Raw genomic sequence first — 19,643 nt, forward strand, 5'->3', positions numbered from 1 at the left:
TTTAATTCAAAATACATTTTTCCAAGTCATTATCACATAAATAATTATTTTTCGAAAAATTATTTTGGGCTCCAACAAAATAATCACATAATCACTTGCATTTTCATTAACTTTCTTACGTAAATATAGGATGATGAATGAAAAAATCATAAGGAATATATTTAATGCCATTTATCATTGTTTATATCATTTTTAATCAAGAACTACAGTATAACATGTAAAACTTTAACAATTGTGTCACTATTTCTATCCAAACTTTCAGTCAAAGAAGTTTTTGTACATAACATCTAATAACAACAATAAAAAATATTTAATGATGACAGGCATTAACAAAAAAATACAACCGACAGTAATATCACAAATGGAAATAAAAACTGACAACTTCACCAACTACCAAATATACATAAATATCCTTAATGTTAGCTAAATATTATATTTTCGTTATAAGGTTTTTGTGAATATTTATATGAAATGGTTAGGAAAAGTAGTAAAAGCTTTATATGTTAAGTATGTCTTTGCTAAATAGATATACAAAGATGTTATAAGAGGATTGGTCCAACTAGGGGAAGCAAAATAATCATCAAATATTGGTCTTTGTTTAACTTAGAACAAAGGGTGCAGGATAAAGTTACTACAAGACAATATAGTGTTTTTGCGAAGCATGAAAACCAAATGAAAAAAAGTCATCATTTATTTTTACAGCTTCTAGAACTCATTAAAAGAAGTTGATATACTAAAAATCACCCAAAAGAAAATTTGCACAATGAAACAGTTATAGAAACACTATTATTTCTGCATACTTAAGGTGTGCTGTGGCTGTATCATAAACGAGGAACTATTTTTCACGCAAAATAATCAGTAAAATAGAAGTAATATACACTTCAAGGGACTGATGATATAAGTGTCCTCACCAAAAATTGTTATTATGCAACTTTTATATAGGTGTTTTTTGGTACATACATCAACCTATTTTGACTCAACTTTGAATACAGATCTGACCAAAATCACATGCCCGGTTAGCTTCTGTTGATGACTCCGTGATTTTTTTTGTCTTTTGTCCCCCCTGTTCTGAAAGATTACCAAATAAATATGGTTGTGTAAAATATACTTTTGATTTCACGAATCCCTACAAAAAATCGAAGGGTGTCATATCAAGTCATCTAGCGAGACATTCAAAGGGACCACGTTAGTTGATCTGCCAGTTTGAATAATTGTCATCAAGTCATTTTCGAACTGGCCTGTCATATTAAAGATGAACCTCATCTTGCTGAAAACTCATTTGGATTTCTCAATTATTTAAATCGCTAGATAGACAGACGTGATCCCTTAGAAGGGTTCACTAGATCACCTGATATGAAGCATCTAGATATTTTTGAGGGAACACGTTACAACCAGTTAATTTCAGAACCCGTGGTTAGAAAAATAGACACAGTAGAATTCATATATAACGACTTCGCTTTTAACGACTAACCGTTTTTAGCGACGATGTTTACTCAACTTGAGTTTAATACTTAGGTATTGAGAAAATATAACCGTTTAGTGCGACTCCGGTTTAAACGACCACTTTTTATGATAATACGTCCCTTTAAAACGTCGCGCAATATTTTGTTTACACAACCTACGCACCAATATAGTTGAAGAAAAAAGTACAATATTATACCGATTAGAAGCCGGTGAATCAAATGTAGCCTTAGCAAAGAAGTTGGCGTATTTTATTCTAGAATACCCACAATTAAGAAGAATAAATATCGAGCCGCTGTTTTGAAATGCAAACTTTAATGGACCTCTGCTACAAGAGAATACAAACTATTGTTAGTCGACAACTGTCCAGCACATCCCCATATCGCAGACTTGAAAAGCATAACCCTGGTGTTTTCGCCTCCAAATACGACATCAGTGTTGCAACCCATGGATCAAGGGGTTATTCGAGCTTTAAAAGCACATTTTTGAAAAAACATGGACCTGAAAATAATCCAGTTTCTAGACGGCTGCGAAAGCAAGTGTTGAGTACCCAAAGATCACTGCTCTTGATGCTATTCTAATGATTCAAGATGCCTGAAACCAACTCAATCAAGGGACAATTTGTAACTGTTACAAACACGCTAGTTTTGTGCGAAGCAATATAGAATGTAGCATAACTTCAAACATACATGATTTTAACGAAGAAAACGACGCACCGCTGAGCATTTGGACGAGTGCTATTGATAAACATCAATTACCTTTAACATTTCTGGAGAGAGAGGCTAGATGGACTGAATAAAGACTTGTGCACATTGCCAACTGCACAAATAAATTTAATGCAGAGTGCAACAGACTGTTGGTTTAAACTTGAAGTCACAGCATTCTGGAAATGATCTCAGATTTTATGCCTTCAACTGTCAACTACGAACTGCCTTATGAAGTATTGTTCCCGAGTAGAGAGGACTGGATCCTTCGGGAGAAGGAAATATTAAGAGTAGATAGTTGTTGGTTCACAGATGGATCAAAAACACCTTCCAGTTCTGGTGCAGGTATTTTCAGTTGCAGACTAAAGACAGACAGGACAATTCAATAAAAATATTATCGGACAGTCAAGCGGCGTTGGAAGCTCTTGGCTCTTGCCGAGCAACGTCTAACCTAGTAGCAAATTGCCAAAAATGACTCTCCTCCATAGGAAGACTCAACAGATTGTCTCTGGTTTGGATACCCGGCCATACTGGTCTGGAAGGCAATGAGACTGCTGACCTCTTCACAAAAGAGGGTGCTACAAGCAGCTTCATCGGACCAGAACATGTCATTGACATCGCTTTAGGCTTTGCCAAACAAACATTGAACACCTGGATGGCAAGATTCATGAACTTCTGGCAGAATCTTCCAGGATTGACTCACTCCAAGGCGTTTATTCACCCTTCGAAACTTGATACCAAACAGTTGTTGGAATACAGTAGGGATGAACTACGATGTCTAACACGCCTTCTTACAGGTCACTGTCATTTGAATCATCATATGCAGAGACTCGGACTGTCGGAAGATAGTGTTTGTCACTTCTGTTTGGAAAATCATTAAACAACAAAGCACACACATACTTTGTGCCTGCCCCGCTGGGGACCGAATCAGGTTTTAAAGTTCGACAGAGCCGTGCTCTTACCATCTGACCTGAAAAACCACTCACCATACAAACTAATTAGCTTCGCTGAGAAGCTGGGTTTATTTTGTCGAGTGTGAATAGGTGTGAGCCACAATAAACCCTTGTGGGTTGCGGTGGAAGGTCGAATAGACCCACTCACTTTAGACCTAACCTACCCTTAACAATCGAGGACATAATACGAGTGTGTTGATGATGTCAATCCGAGCAGATAAATAAAAGACTAATGAACTAACGTACTCTTTAGTCGTGTAGGTTTATGAAAAAAAAAAATTGAAAAAAATTGAACTACGCCGCCCATGCCATACAAAGAAACCGCCTAATTAGTTTTTATGCCATTCGAATTAACTTCGTATATACTATACTTAAGAAATAAGATTATAATCTTTCCGTTTTGTGCGTAGTCAAGTTAGTACGACATAGTATATCCAGACTCTTGATGGTCGTTATATTCGGATTCTACTGTATTTGTAATGAAACGTTTCATAATATGATGAATAAAATTGTGGACAGGCCTCATTATTGACAAGAAGTGAAGGTTAACATTTTCAACAATTGAATTAAAAGGGGTATATTTTTAGGAGAGATTGATTTTTGAGAAAAATTTTGGCTTTCTACATCTCCATCTTAAAACGAAAAAATGTTGGAATCTTCCAGAAAAAATTTCACAATAAAATGTTACTTGAATTCGTAATGGATTTTCATCAAGTATTGGCCAATTCCATGACATATTTTTTTGGGTAATTTTCTCTCGTCAGATTATATGATATACAAATGAAGGCTAGAAAGTATAACACACAACGATAATTATTTTGCCAAATAGCTAAAAAATGAATATTATACATACGTATTACTTTACCGCATACTTTTTACAGAAAGGAACTATTAGGTGTGAAATATTTGACCTGAAGTATTTTATTCCAACTTCGAAAAGTTGGGTAATTGAATACTCAAGGGTTTCTATATCTAACACAATATTTACATTTAATAGTCTAAAGGATATACAATAGTATCACTCTTAATAATATACACATTCTTCATTTTTAATCTCAAACATGATTCCTGGAAGGTATTAAGTGATTACAGCTTAGAATATGGATATGATTATATACTGAAGTAATTGTCTCTATTCACGATGAATGGCAGATGAGTCATTTAATTAGAAATACATATTTACCATTTGAAATTGAATTGAATACAATTTTTCTCATTCTTATAAGAATAAACGTTTTGCAAGGTATTTATTGGCAATTGCACATAAAACACAGTGGATACCCATTTTTCACAATTAATTAATTATTGAAATATAATTTTACTAGTTCCGACTTTCATTGTCTAATATAATTAGAAATATATGAAAGAACAAATAAAATTAAAATAAATGGCTAAAATATCGATTAAATTAAGCAATAAAACGTGAAATGAATGAAAGAATAAAATAATCAAGATGGAAATGACCACAGAGTAAAAAATAAAAATCAGCAATAAATTAAACAATTCAAAAATAAATAAAAAAATAAAATATTTTAAACCAATAAAAAAAACGATTCAAAACAAATCTTTTTAATTTTTTTTATTTCTTTTTGAATTGTTTAATTTTCTGCTTATTTTAATTCTTTTAATCTGTGGTCATTTTCATTTTTTTATCTTGAATATTTTATTCTATTTATTGTAATTTCATTTTACGTTTTATTGCTTAATTCAATTGATATTTCATCTATTTATTTTAATTTTAAATGTTCTCTCATAGATTTCAAATCCTATTGGACAATTGTACAACAATTTCAATTTGTTATATTATATAAATTCACGTTTTTTAGATATTGCGCACAAAAATATCTCTTATTTTACATAAACAACATATTCAGATATAGAATTTGGGTGAATACAAACGATAGCGATAAACGTCGCTAAAATGTTGGCAATTGTGAAAAATTATTATTTGTTTTATATTTTCAATTGCCAGTTAAAGCCTATAGCGATCATATTCATCCGAACGTGAGAAAGCTGAATCATAAAAATGAACAAAATTTCATATTTGAACCTTATTCAAAAATTCAAGTTTTTCCTATTTTGAACAAGCCACAGTTTTTCACATATTTATCCCTTACGTAAGGGTACTTTTAACAAACAAATGCAATTTTTTCAAGGTCAGATTCGTGGAAAATAAATAAGATTCGTGGAAAATAAATACTGTGGGACAATTCATCTATATTAAATTATTGAAATCAGTTTCACACAAATTTCTTCAGTTTACTATTTCAAAAGGTACAACAATAAAACATAATTTTGAAATGTTACAATTATATTGCACAAATCCCTCTTGTTGATATTTGGTTCGACCTACAAAGGTCGCACTTATAAATGTGCACTACCGAATATTTTCTCATTGTAACATATTTTCAAAGTCCACATTTACAGCTAGCTAGCGGTAGTTTAAAATTTATAATAAAGAATTAAATTTAGATGGGAGCTTTGTTGAACCTTACCGGTTTACCCACTGTTTCAAAGCTTCTTCAAATTGTAATGTTTCCTTGTTTCTAATTGCACTTTCCTCTTCTATAGACTCTTCTCTAACATCATTGCTTTTGATCGCTTCTTGTCCAAGAAGTTTGTCAGGACGATTGTTTGACTGAAATAACAGATTACGTTCAATTAATATTATTTACATTCAATAAAGTGAATACCTGTGTAAGTTAACCACGCTGGATATTGAATTACATATATCACTTTGCTGTTTCAGTTGGATCTTTCCTGCACTAATGAGAGGTAATACTTCGAAACCGGTCTGTATGTGATCCTCCCGAATAACTTCAGCATGGTGCTGCTGCTGGATGAACGAGAAACATTTGAGAGACTAACCTCTGTACCGTATTTTGCATAAATATCTGTCGGATATAATTCAATATTCAGCGTGGTATTAGCCTGGGACGTAGTTGTTTTCCGACAGACAGAACCTACGGTGTAAGTAGTTGGGAGGGATAAATATTTTGAGATTTTATTTCGAAATATTTATTTTCTTAAATTCTTTCTTAAATTATTCTTTCATTATATAAGAACACTAGTTACTTTGTATGTATTCTGAACATCGAACATCTTGAATACATAATATTATTATTAATATATTTTTATACAATATTTTGATCTAATTATGCTACATGCTAATTAATATAGTCGACGCCAATTAAAATGAGTTAGCGCAGAAGTAGATAGTTATGAGTCAACCGTTAAGTTATAAGTTGAATCGTGAGTGAAATTATAAGTTAATTAGCTAATTTTATATATTTAAAATGAGTGAGAAAAAACGTGTAATATTAAATGTTTGTAATTACTTAAAAAAAAAATAATATTGATATAAAAAGGAGTTGAAGCTTTATAACTCGTATTTAATTATATGCGAGGGCTTTCGACAGCTGGTCGTGCTGTCATCATCAAGGTTCTACTCAACCAATAAAAATGTTATGGTGCTGTTCTCAATTAATATTCCTAAATATATGATAGTTTGATGATTTTTGTACTAATAAATGGTATATTTTCCATATATGATGAAATTGGACGATACAAACCATCGGACATCATCATACATAATTCCTACAAATACCCTCACCAGCATAAAGTGACTGCATTCACAGACTATTGAGTCTGATCAAACAAATCGCGGTTAACAACGGTTATAAGGTAGATATTATAGACTCCATTCTTTCCAAAAAACTACAAAAGCAATCCATGGACCTAGTCTACCCAAATTCAAGATGCGATAACGTCATTTATAGGACATTGTCATATTTGGGTGAACCAACCAATAATATTGCGCAACTTTTGAAAAAAAAATTGCGTAAACGTAGCTTACGGAACGAATAATAGTCTTAGTAAATTTATTTAAAACAATAAACACAAAACTTCGGTATCGGATAGATCAGGAGTATATAAGCAGACTTGTGGCTCTTGTCCAAAACTGTATATTAGCCAAAAAGGAAGAACATTTTTCCCAAAGAATTAAAGAGCATAGAAGTAGTTTTGTAAATAGAAAGACCAATTCCACATTTGCAACCCACCTTTTAGCAAAAGGACATGAGTACAATCAAGAATACGACGTGTCACATTTAGAAGACAAGAGTTTGAAACTCAATCTTCTAGAACAGGGGTCATCAAACTTTGAAGCCTTCGGGCCATAATGATTTTTCAGTTTGTTCCAAGGGCCAATTTCTGCCCTTAACTATATTTCTAGACTAGGATAGTCGCAAAGTGCGTGACCTAAGCAAACTTACGCTTTTTTTGTGTATTATTATTGTGTATTGTGACACTTAACGAAATCTAGTGGCGAGTAGTGGTACTATGTACTATCTTTTTCAGCTACCCGCTAGGTGGCATTAGGCGTCATTAAATATTTGGAATTACCGTGTTGGTTCGAGAAAGTTCTGGTCCTAGCCAGTGTATTCCGATCACCTCGAGATGGCAGTAATAATTGCATATAAAAAGGCTAGCCGCGCAACTGCGAGTTAGTCTGTGTAGGAAAGGCGAAGAAAGCGAAACTGTCTATTGTGAAATAAAGTAACACCCGTCAATAAAAGTATTTTGTTTTGACTTATTGTTTTCATGTGTGATTTGTTAGTATGGAAAAGAAGCGAAAAATCGACAGTGAATGCAGAACGTTCCAAGAAAAATGGAACTTTCAGTATTTTGTGATTGAGTCCAGTAATAAGGCGCTATGTTTAATTTGTAATGAAACCATAGCTGTTCTCAAAGACTATAACATTAAACGACACTATGAATCGAAACATCTTCAAAGTTACTCCAAGTATACAGGAAGTTTGCGAAAGGAAAAATTTGAAGCTTTGAAACGCAGACTCAAATCGCAGCAATCTTTGTTTACCAAAGCGAATACTGAACAAGAGTCTGCAACTCGCGCCAGCTTTCGTGTGGCTCTTGAAATCGGAAAACGTGGCAAACCATTCAACGATGGAGAAATGATAAAAGAATGCTTGATTGCAGTAGCCGAAGAAATATGCCCCGAAAAGGTAAATTTATTTAAAAGTGTCAGTTTGTCAGCAAACACCGTGGCTCGGAGGGTGCAAGACATCGCAGAAAATATATCATCTCAACTGTCTGACAAAAATGGACATCATGAGTGGTTTTCTCTAGCATTGGATGAGTCAACGGATGTTTCAGATACTGCTCAGTTGTTGATTTTTATTCGCGTAGTAGATAAAAGCTATGAAGTGTATGAAGAACTTCTTGATATTGATAGTATTCACGGCACGACAACTGGGGCAGATATTTTTAAGGGAGTTGAAAATGCCATTAATAAAAAGAACGTTCGATAAAGAAATTTGAAATCTATAACAACTGATGGAGGTAAAAATATGTATGGTACAAATAAAGGAGTGGTTGCACTTGTGTCAAAGGCTGTAGAAAATGATGGTGGTTCAAAACCATTAGTCTTACATTGTATCATTCATCAACAGTCCTTGTGCGGAAAATGTTTGGATATGTCTGAAGTTCTGAAACCAGTCATATCAGTTGTTAACTTCATTAGATCCACTGGGCTGAATCACCGACAATTCCGCGAGTTTATTCAACCATATCATACTGCCGTACGCTGGCTTAGTTGCGGAAAAGTCCTTAAGCGCTTTTTTGAACTTCGAGCAGAGATCGATTTTTTTTAAATGAGAAGCAGCGCCCTTTTGCCGATTTAGAAAATAGTGAATGGATGTGGAAGTTAGCCTTCTATGTCGATTTGACAAATCATATGAACGAACTGAATTTTAGATTGCAAGGAGAAAATCAGCTTCTCCCTGATTTATACACCAATATCAAATCCTCCAGGTAGAAAATAATACTATTTCAATCGCAATTGCGTAAAAAATGTTTCACACATTTTGAAACATGTGAAATATTCAACCACACTACAGAGACTGAATTTCCCGTCAATTTTGCAATCGAAACTTTGAGTGCTTTGAAGATAAATTTTGATACTCGTTTTTCAGATTTTGATGTCATTGCGAATGAAATTAAGCTTTTTCAAAATCCTTTTGATTCTGACATTTAAACCCTGGCTCCGGAAGTCCAAATGGAAATTATTGATTTACGGTGCAGTGATATGCTTAAGAACAAATATCAAAATTCATCTTTGTTGGAATTTTTTGAGAATCTTCCACTGAAACAATTTGATAATTTGCATAAATTTGCTTGTGGGTTGTTTTCTGTTTTTGGTACTATACTTACTTGTGTGAGAAAACGTTTTCCAAGATGAAGTACACAAAGAATGTTTACAGATCTCAATTAACCGATGAGCATTTCAAATCTCTTTTGATAATTGGTACAAGTAAAATTGATCCACAACTACAAAGTATTGTCGGTGGAAAATCACAATTACATAAATCTCATTAGTGTTTTTGTTTTACTGTGATTAATTTCAATTATTTGTTAGTTATTAATATGCTTAAACTTAGATACTTAAGTTAAGTTTTCTTTGTCATCATTTCTGTCGTTAAGTTTCACCTTGCAAGTAAAAAAAATCATTCTGTGTTTTCTGCTTCAACTTATCACAGCAATAGTGACAACAATTAGGTAATCATTGGCTGTCGCGGGCCAGATTGATGACAGTAAATCATTGGCTGTCGCGGGCCGGATTTGGCCCGCGGGCCGTAGTTTGGAGACCCCTGTTCTAGAATGTTTAGAAATCAATAGATTCAAGAATTCGGGAAATTTACTGAATGATCAATTAGAATTGAATAACTCCCCGTACCTAAATACTTTTTCAAATGTGAAAACTGGGACATAAGTTCAGGTAATTTAATTCATTACAAACTTAGGTAAAAATCAGGTACTTGAAATGTAGGTACTTCAAATTGTGGAATAAGGTACATGTAGCACCTGTTGCGTTTTTGTAAAATCGTTTAGTGAAAATCTCACAATAAAGTGTTTTTTGAATACGTTTTTTATATTTTCCCACATTTATTATTTAAAGAAATTATTAGACATACGCCAACTGACTACAAATATTCATACTCAATTCTGACTCACCTGATATCCAAAATGGTTTGGATTAACTCCTGCTTGACTGTAATTTGGATAATCCTGCTGATTAACATAATTGGAGGACGAACCGATATTGAGATTTTGGGGGTAATGGATTCCCTGTATGTGGAAATTTTGTCCGTTGTTGAAATTGGGTCCGAACGATGTTGGAGGAAAATTGGAAGCGAGAACTTGATTGTCCTCTGGTGGCGTAGCGGGATGGCGAGCCCTAAGTTCAGCCATGAAGTTGGCTTCTTGTGCATATCGACGTTGTAGTTCTTGCTGCCAACCACCATCGGACTCGTCTTCGCCATCATCTTCAAAATCTAAGTGAATACAATGGACGTCGTTAACTCAGTTTCTCGCATTACTTGAGTCAAGTTGAAAAAGATAATACGTTGAGAACAGGTTGGGAATTGAAGCATGGATTATCATCACTTCTCCTGTGTGTGTAGAAGCTTTTGATACAGTAAATCAATTCCAAAATTTAAAAAGCCAATGAAAAGTAATAATCCCAGAGATATTTGATATCATAATTGCATCCCTGCACAATAAATGTAGTATCAAATATTAAAAAAATTCGTCTACATCTGTATAAAAGTCTCAATTAATATTTTTATATTTATTTTTTCAGATTGTGAAAAATGAAAACACCCCAAAAAGTCGATCAAAACTCTGATTTCTTCCACAAAAAATAACTTTCATTTAAAAAATATTATTTTTCTGATTGATTCGGCCGTTATTTGATGAAGATCCATAGTAGTTTCATAAACTACACCTTACGATTTTATCTCCACAACCTTTTTTTTAAAGAATATTAACTTCTGTTTTATTCATTAAGGACTCAATATTTCAGTGGGTAGTGCGACTAAACCGATCTTGTAATTACTCAGCGTAGAACGAAACCGCGTCTGTTGTTTTTAGTGGTTTGACGTTTCGGCTTCGACTTTGAAGCCATTTTCAAGAAGGTACGACTACACTGAGGTCTCAATCTGCCTACTCCTCGAGTAGTGATACGCTTTGAGGATTTTGAGACTTGACCCCGAGGTCTCAATCTGCCTACTTTCCAGGTACTGTACAGCCAAGTGTAAAGGATAGGCAACACTTCATTACGAGAAAGGGTCAAATACAAACGGATTCAACATCAGGAGCCGAAACTGTGGATTCGTGGCATCGTCGCGGAAGAACTTGTGGTTACAGAGACAACTAAGTATTGCCTATCCTATACACTGTACCGTACCGACGAAGGCTAATTAGCCAGAAACACGTGTCTGCGGTTTGCCCACCTATGATCCAATATATCTCATAAGATCCGCAAAATGGTTAAAAATCCAAGATCGTCGAAAACTTCATATTATTATTTTAACCCTTTCAATAATCAATAAACAGTGTCTCCCATATTTTTACAATAAAATAAAATATAGGACAGATATTCATAACCTTAATTTACGTCATAGGGGTCATATCTCGCTTCCACCTGACAAAACTCTCTGTTTCGAAGAAGCCTAACCTACAATGTCTTCAAGCTTTATAGTGAGATCGACTCATCACTATATTCATTTGGAAGCAAAATGAGAGACAGTCTCTTGGCCGAGAATGAATAATTCAATATTTCAATTCAATATACCACAACACATTAGAATACATATTTATTGAGATATGGAGCTACAAAAACACATGTCATTTGAACGGACAAAACTTTTGAAACAATTTAATACTTGCATAGCAGAGCGATCTTTTTAAACTCTAAAAGATTGAAGAAATACTGCAGAAGATAGATTGACTTTAATGGCTGTTCATTGACACGTTGATGCAGCTTTGCAAGAAGGAATTAGCCAGTTTGCATCTGAAAGAGCTGGAAAATTGAACTTTTTCATTTAATACATTTTCATTGATAGGATGTGTATGTTAAGTTGATTGGTGTTTGTTGATTGACAAATTTTAAAGAAGATTGTCATTGGTTCCTTTGAAATTTTATTGGATAAATAAATGGTGCACCATCAATCTTATCTCGTTCTTTCAAAATATATCAAACGAGCCATATTGAATAAATCGTGAAACATAATTTTTGCTGGAGCAACTTTCATGATCATGGCAGTTTATCTCAAACTGGAACAAATATTTCTGTAGCAGCCTTAAATACCCTGCATCAATAAAAGTTACATTGGCCTGTATCATATTCATACCCACCCCCAAATTAATTTTCTACTGGTGCAGGTAGCTTTAATTAAGGCCAGTCTTGTAGCTTTTTATCAGAATAAATCCGTTGATCGGGTCCTGTACCAATGATTATGACACCTTGTATTTAAACAACCATCCTGTTTGTAGATACATTGCCAGCGTTTCATGCCAGTATCGAATTCTATACCAGGGTTCCATTAATAATTGTCACATTCTATACAGGGTTGTAATAAATTAGCAAATAGAGGATAAATTTTGGTTAAATCATTCAAGCAACGGCAAAACTACTCACCAATAGATTTTCTGATACCACTAGCCTCTGGCTGGTCTGAAGGTTCTGGAATGTAACAATCATTCAACAGGCAGCATTCCACATACAATCTACCACAGTATATAATAATTATATGCAAATGTAATGTCAACAAAATAAAATGTAAACAAAACTTACCTAAAAATAAAAACACTCAACATAAAACTGTATGACAAAGAACGAAATGAAAAACTGAAAAAATATTTACACTTCCATGATGGGGTATTTCATTTCGAAATCCCACTTATATACAGAATTGAATGATTATACATCACACACAGAAATTTGTGAAATCTGAATCATTCCGGTCTGGTATTTATCTTTTCTTAAAAATACTAGAATAGGAATATTTACTATTTTTGGAAAAGTATTCAAACCCATGCATGCGTACCTAATATTTTTTTAATGAAAGTTATACTTTATAGATTGTATATTTTGAAATTCAATTCAAATTTCCCTCCAAAATACCAATACTAGTCACACAACCATCGTGACGTCACATGTTCCTAAACACTGGTAAACTGATACTCCAGTAAGAACTTTTTTGGAATTTCCCCAACGGAAGATGAGTTCTAAGTTTTATGTATCTTGTGGTGGTTAAATTGAAACATTTGAAAGTTCTTCATTAACGTTTTACTTACAGAAAATGTAAGGAAAACGTTTCAGTCTGCTCTCAGGAATTTTGAGCTTGGGTCTTCATGACGTAAAATGTATTTATGTGAAGATAATTTTGATGTAAGTTATTTGTTTATATTTAACGTCATCATTTTTCAAGTTAATATAATGTTTATTATACCAGTAATTTATCGAAGGATAGTTGGAAATTTACCAATGGGAGAAAAAAAATACTCCACCAAAACTATTTCCCCCGCTACAACAAATCTTTTATGAAAGTGCCGATTAGTGAACCTGATCTTGATGATATTGTACTAACACTCATTTTACCAACCTCCTTATTTTTATACATAACAACACCATTGTGAACCATTGAAAATTAATAACACTATCCATGATACTAATTGCACAATTTTCACACAATAAATATATTCAAGATGCGTTTCACTACACGTTAGTAGTGAAACGCGTCTTCATCAGAACACTACACGGTACTTTCATCATTACAACTGATCCAATTCAGTCCAACGAAACTATAGTGTAGTAAAACGCGTTTTAATCAGTCCACTACATGGTAGTTTCATCAGTCAAACTAATCAAATCTAGCCCAATGAAACTACCGTGTGGTGAAACGCGTCTTCATCAGTCCACTACATGGTAGTTTCATCAGTCCAACTGATCAAATCCAGTCCAATGAAACTACCATGTAGTGAAACGAGCCTTTCATCAGTCCATTACACGGTAGTTTAATCAGTCCACATGATCCCATCCAGTAAAATAAAACTACCGTGTAGTGAAACGTGTCTTCATCAGTCCACTACACATTAGTTTCATCAGTCCAACTGATCGAATCCAGTCCACTGAAACTACCGTGTAGTGAAACGAGCCTTCATCAGTCCATTACTCGGTAGTTTAATCAGTCCACATGATCCCATCCAGTAAAATAAAACTACCGTGTAGTGAAACGTGTCTTCATCAGTCCACTACACATTAGTTTCATCAGTCCCAATCCAATTCAATGAAACTACCGTGTGTTTCATCACACTTCGTCAGTCCAACTGATGAATATACCGTGTAGTGAAACACATTTTGAATAAATTTATAATGTGAAAATTGTACGAGGTCTGTTCGAAAAATAAAGTGAATTCTGATTTTTCTCAAAAAATATTATTCATCAATTTCCATTCTGCCCCCTTCAAAGTAGTGCCCCTTAGATATAATACACTTCTGCTATCGTTTTTTCCAATATTCGAAGGCCGCCGAAAAAGGCCGCCCTTCAGTGGGTCTCTTCAATCTTAGGAACCAGAAAAAGTCGCAAGGGGGCAAATCTGGTAAATAAAGTGGCTGTGGGATGATTACAGTATTGTTTTTGTCTGAAAAATTACGAATAAGCAATGACGAGTGAGCAAGTGCATTATCGTGATGCAAAACGCATGAATTTTTTCCCACAATACCGGTTGTTATTTTCGTATTGCTTTTTGCAAGCGGCGCATAACTTCAAGACAATACTCCTTATTGAACGTACGACCATGTGGCAAGAACTCCTGATGCACTACGCCACTGTAATCGAAGAAAACAGTGAGTGAAACCTCGAAATTTGATCGAACTTGGTGTGCTTTTTTGGTCTTGACTCTCCTTGTGCTTTTCCATTGAACGATTGGACTTTGGTTTCGATGTCATAACCATATACCTATCATTTGTGACCAGTTAGGATCCTTTATAGTCAATCTGAACTGAATTGCCGATGACATCATTCAATAGTTCCTGAGCGATGCTCATGCGACGGTTTTTTTGGTCAAAATTCAGCAATTTTGTAACGAACTTCGCTGCCACACGCTTCGTGCCCATAATTTCCGGAAAAATTGCATGGTATGAACCAACCGATATGCCGACATCCTCAGCAACTTCTCTAATAGTGATTCGACAATTTACATCTTCCCGACCATCTGCGAAAAGCTTGTACCACTTGTTAACATTTATCTGACTCAGAGTACAATCACCGTATGCCACTGTCAACATTTCAAGTGTTTTTGAGCATTTAATTCCATTTTTTTGACGAAATTTCATGCAAATTCTTTGATACTTTTTTTTTGATAGAAGAAAATCGCCGAACAAGCAAAACAATTCCAACTTTTGTGCCTCTCACCAACAAACTAAACATGCCATTCAAGACGAATGTATCAATATAAAGAAACAAAAAACGCACTAATCGAATGTACGTAGCCCACGAAATTTAAACATTTGCCTAATTTTTTGAACAGTCCACGTACGTATGCCATTTTCAACTTGTTAACCCTTTTACTGTGTGATTAGTTTTACTGCCATATTTCATAATTTTTATTTATTTATTTATATACGGCAATGCCTATGTTTTACAAAATAATTAGCAAGTTCAAACATATATATATATATATATATATATATATATATATATATATATATATATATATATATATATATAACAGTAATCTAAGCTAGGTTTAATGAAAAAATATATAAAATAAAATTAAAAAAAATCGTAAAAATAAGTTGATGAATTATAATTTTTTCAGTCTTTCTAAATGTTACCCAAGAAGAATTAAAAAATTCTAAATCTACTTTGTATATATTTGCAAGTCTAAAAATTCTACCTACAGATTCATTCCGGCCATAGTTGGTGCGACAAAAGTGTACTTTGAAGATTTCCGAATTTCTTGTTCTCCTTGGATTCACGTTAAAAGTTATAAGTTCGAGAAGTTCCGGGGAATTGATGCTACCATTGATTATTTTATGAATTAGTGTAAGATCTGATTCTAATCTTCTATGAGCCAGAGTATTCAAGTTGAGAATGTCCAATATAATTTTATAGTCATATTCACCAATATGATATCCCAGTTTATATGCAGAGTACCTTAAGAACTTATTTTGAACTCTTTCAAGCATATCAATATCCACATGATATGATGAGCACCAAATTGTGGAAATGCATTGGAATATTGATCTAACAATTGAACAATATATGATTTTTATTGAAGTGAGAGATAATTCATTTGCAGATCTAAGAATGAAACGTAACATTTTTAGTGCTTTAGAAGTAATATTTGCAATATGAGCTTTAAATGACATTTTTGGGTCGAGAGTCATTCCTAAATCTCTGATTGTGGTTGTTGTTTTCAGTTCTGATTGATTGATTTTATATGGCCGGTTAATGGGATTTTCGTTTTGGAAAAAAGTAAATTTTTGACATTTGTCTATATTTAATTGCAGTAGATTTATATCACACCAGCGAACAAAGTTAGATAAATCATACTGTAATAATTATGTATCAGTTGAGTCATGAATAACTTTAAACATCTTCAGGTCATTAGCAAACAAAAGAAAATTCACTATAAAGAATAACATCTTTCAAGTCATTTACAAATAGGTTGAAAAGCAATGGCTCTAAATGGGAACCCTGTGGTACACCCGATGAAACTGTGATTGAGGAAGATACCGAGTTACCATATTTTACAAATTGTACTCTGCAGGCTAGATAATTTTTATGACTTGTTTTCTATGTAATTATCATATGAAAATAAACTAATATTATGAATTTCACTAGTTCGGACTTCCATTGTCTACTATATAAAATGATTTGAAATCCCTGAAACAAGTAAAAAGGAATAATTAAAAAAAGAATACCTGAAGATAACAATTATATTAGGCAAACAATAAACCTGAAATGAAATGATAGTGAAACAACCTACAAGTAAAAATATAATAATTGAATAAATAAAAATTAAAGGAATGAAAAAAGAAAATAATAAAAAAGTGTAGAGATTCCAAGTCACGTTAGTTCCCGACGTTTCAATTGTTGGTATCTACAATCGTCTTCGAGTGATGACTGGACTGATTCCTCCGAGAGATGACTATTTATAGGCCAACTCCCGCCAAAACGGTCATCTCTCACGGAATCAGTGAAGCGGAAAATGGAAAGCAGAGAAAGTGAAAGTATTTCAACGACCTATAAATAGTCATCTCTCGGAGGAATCAGTCCAGTCATCACCCAAAGACGATTGTAGATACCAACAATCGAAACGTCGTGAACTAACGTGACTTGAAATCTCTACACTTTTTTATTATTTTCTTTTTTCATTCCTTTAATTTTTATTTATTCAATTATTATATTTTTACTTGTAGGTTATTTCACTATCATTTCATTTCAGGTTTATTGTTTGCTTAATATAATTGTTATCTTCAGCTATTCTTTTTTTAATTATTCCTTTTTACTTGTTTCAGGGATTTCAAATCATTTTATATAGTAGACAATGGAAGTCCGAACTAGTGAAATTCATCACGAAACATTGTCAATCACCTTCAAACAAACTAATATTATATTATCACTTACATGTAAGTCTTCACATTTCTAAATTCAACAGGGAAGTTATTGTTCCTTCCCACAGGAAAACTTCTAAGGATTATTCACAAAAGGACTAAATGAGGAAATTCAAAGAAAATTCTAGATATCACTTTGAAATAATGTTAACCAAACAAGCTACGCTTTCGCAGTGTTTGTGAACAAATGACGTCATCTATTTTCTTTTCGTGTTTTTGTCACGTGACCAGAAAGTGATTCAATAATTGAGAATAAATTTCCCAAAAATAAAGAAAAGTATTGTGTTATTTAAAAAACTCCCGTTTCTGGGCTGAATTATATTTCTATTTGAAAACAGTAAGCATCCATTTTATTAGTACTCAGAGTAGAAATCTTGTGAGACTCTAATATTTCTATTAGGCAAGAACTAGAATAAGAGTTTTCTCTTAAGTTTATTGTTCTTTCAAATCTCATTTTCATACAATATAAGATATCTAATGTTGAGTTTTCAGAACAGAAACCTGCGATCGTATTACATTGATAACAGTTACCTCCACCTAAACAGGGGCGTAGGTGATCATTTCGAAAAAATAATTTGATGTTCCATTTGATCTTTCAACCTGTATATCTGTATAAAAATTCGAATCTGCATTCCTTTACATAGCGAATATGTAGTGGTGTCTTGATTTCAAATGCACACACTGTATATGTCGATTTGGTTTCAGTATCTGAAACCAAATTATCAAGCACTCCCTGTATACTTCATTCATAATTTTTTTTTTTTAAGAAAAAATTTTGGACAACGTAAGAGTAGTAGTATTAATTGTGTATATTTTTGTATTTTTAAAATATATTGTAATGTGTATTGCATCAGTTCGGACTTCCATTGTCTAATATAATATAAATTGATTTGAAATCCCTGAAAAACATTAAAAATATCAACCGAAAATAACAATGTTATTAAACTAAAAACTGAAATTACAAAGAAATAACATACAAGCAACAACCAAAAAATTAAAAATTGAAATATTAATTAAAGCTGAAAATTAAAAAATATTATTAACAAAAATTAAAAGATTCCAAACCAAATTACTTAACGACGTTTAGATTGTTAGTATCTACGATCGTCTTCGTCATTTTCATCGTCTTTTACATTTTTGTTAATAATATTTTTTATTTTCGGTTAATCTTTTTAATTTTTTTCAGGGATTTCAAATCAATTTATATTATATTAGACAATGGAAATCCGAACTGATGAAATACACCACAAAACATTGTCAACCACCTTCAAACAAATATTGTAATATGTCAAAATTCCTCATTTGCAAATAATTGGCCAACTATTGAAACTACTTAGGAACACCACACCAAGCTCCAAAAATGAAATAATAAACGTTACATTTGGAAAAACGAAAAAAAAAATCAGGATTGTAAATATCATTTATTCTTGAGATTTTTTTTAATTCAACAATTGCGACACAATATTCCATGTCATATTATAGTAAAAAACTAAAATATTCAAAGATTTAACAACGATATAAAATTCTGAAATAGAAACTGATTCAACAAAACAATTTAAAAAGAGTATTTCTCTGTTTTCTGTGATGTAAATCATGCTGTACTCAAAAGAGGGCATTCGGCATGCCAAAATCGACATTCTCAGTCAAAGATTCACTGTTTTTTTATACAAAACATACGAATAATCACCTGTATAAGTACAAAGAGTAAAAAAATATATAAAACAAATCAGGAAAATTATCTAAGTGAAATTTATACAAATATAACTAATGAAAAAAAACTATAAGAAACAAACACTAAAAGTAGCAGAGTTTATAGTTTTTTAGTAATACTAAACGGTTTAAAAGCCTTACATTGACAGTAAATAGTTGAACTAATCAGTACCTGAATTCAATTCTCGTACCAAAGTGGACATGGCATTCGTAACTGAATCCGCAGCAACTAATAAATCATTTCTCAATGATCGTCCTACAGATCCAGGTGTACCATTACCATTGGATCCTGAAAAAAAAGTACATTATTGAAATTGAGAGAGGTATGCA

At 33.0% G+C, this 19,643-nt stretch overlaps 1 protein-coding gene across 1 annotated transcript in view; it reads right to left on the reverse strand.

Annotated features, from left to right (window-relative positions):
• Nucleotides 1–332: 332 nt before the first annotated feature.
• Nucleotides 333–19,643, reverse strand: part of Dyb (Dystrobrevin) — a 40,115-nt gene continuing 20,804 nt past the window's right edge. The window contains exons 15-19 of the mRNA XM_074186504.1: nt 19,486–19,602; nt 16,683–16,703; nt 10,151–10,497; nt 5,614–5,756; nt 333–1,068 (exon numbers count right to left, since the gene is read on the reverse strand). Coding sequence (XP_074042605.1) covers nt 1,017–1,068; nt 5,614–5,756; nt 10,151–10,497; nt 16,683–16,703; nt 19,486–19,602 — 680 coding nt within the window. The 3' untranslated portion in view covers nt 333–1,016. The remainder of the gene's footprint in view (nt 1,069–5,613; nt 5,757–10,150; nt 10,498–16,682; nt 16,704–19,485; nt 19,603–19,643) is intronic.

The sequence above is a fragment of the Leptinotarsa decemlineata genome, unplaced genomic scaffold (assembly GCF_025532065.1).
Source record: "Leptinotarsa decemlineata unplaced genomic scaffold, Ldec_3_MD MMD2_tig00078422_RagTag_RagTag, whole genome shotgun sequence".
NCBI classification, from domain to species: domain Eukaryota; kingdom Metazoa; phylum Arthropoda; class Insecta; order Coleoptera; family Chrysomelidae; genus Leptinotarsa; species Leptinotarsa decemlineata.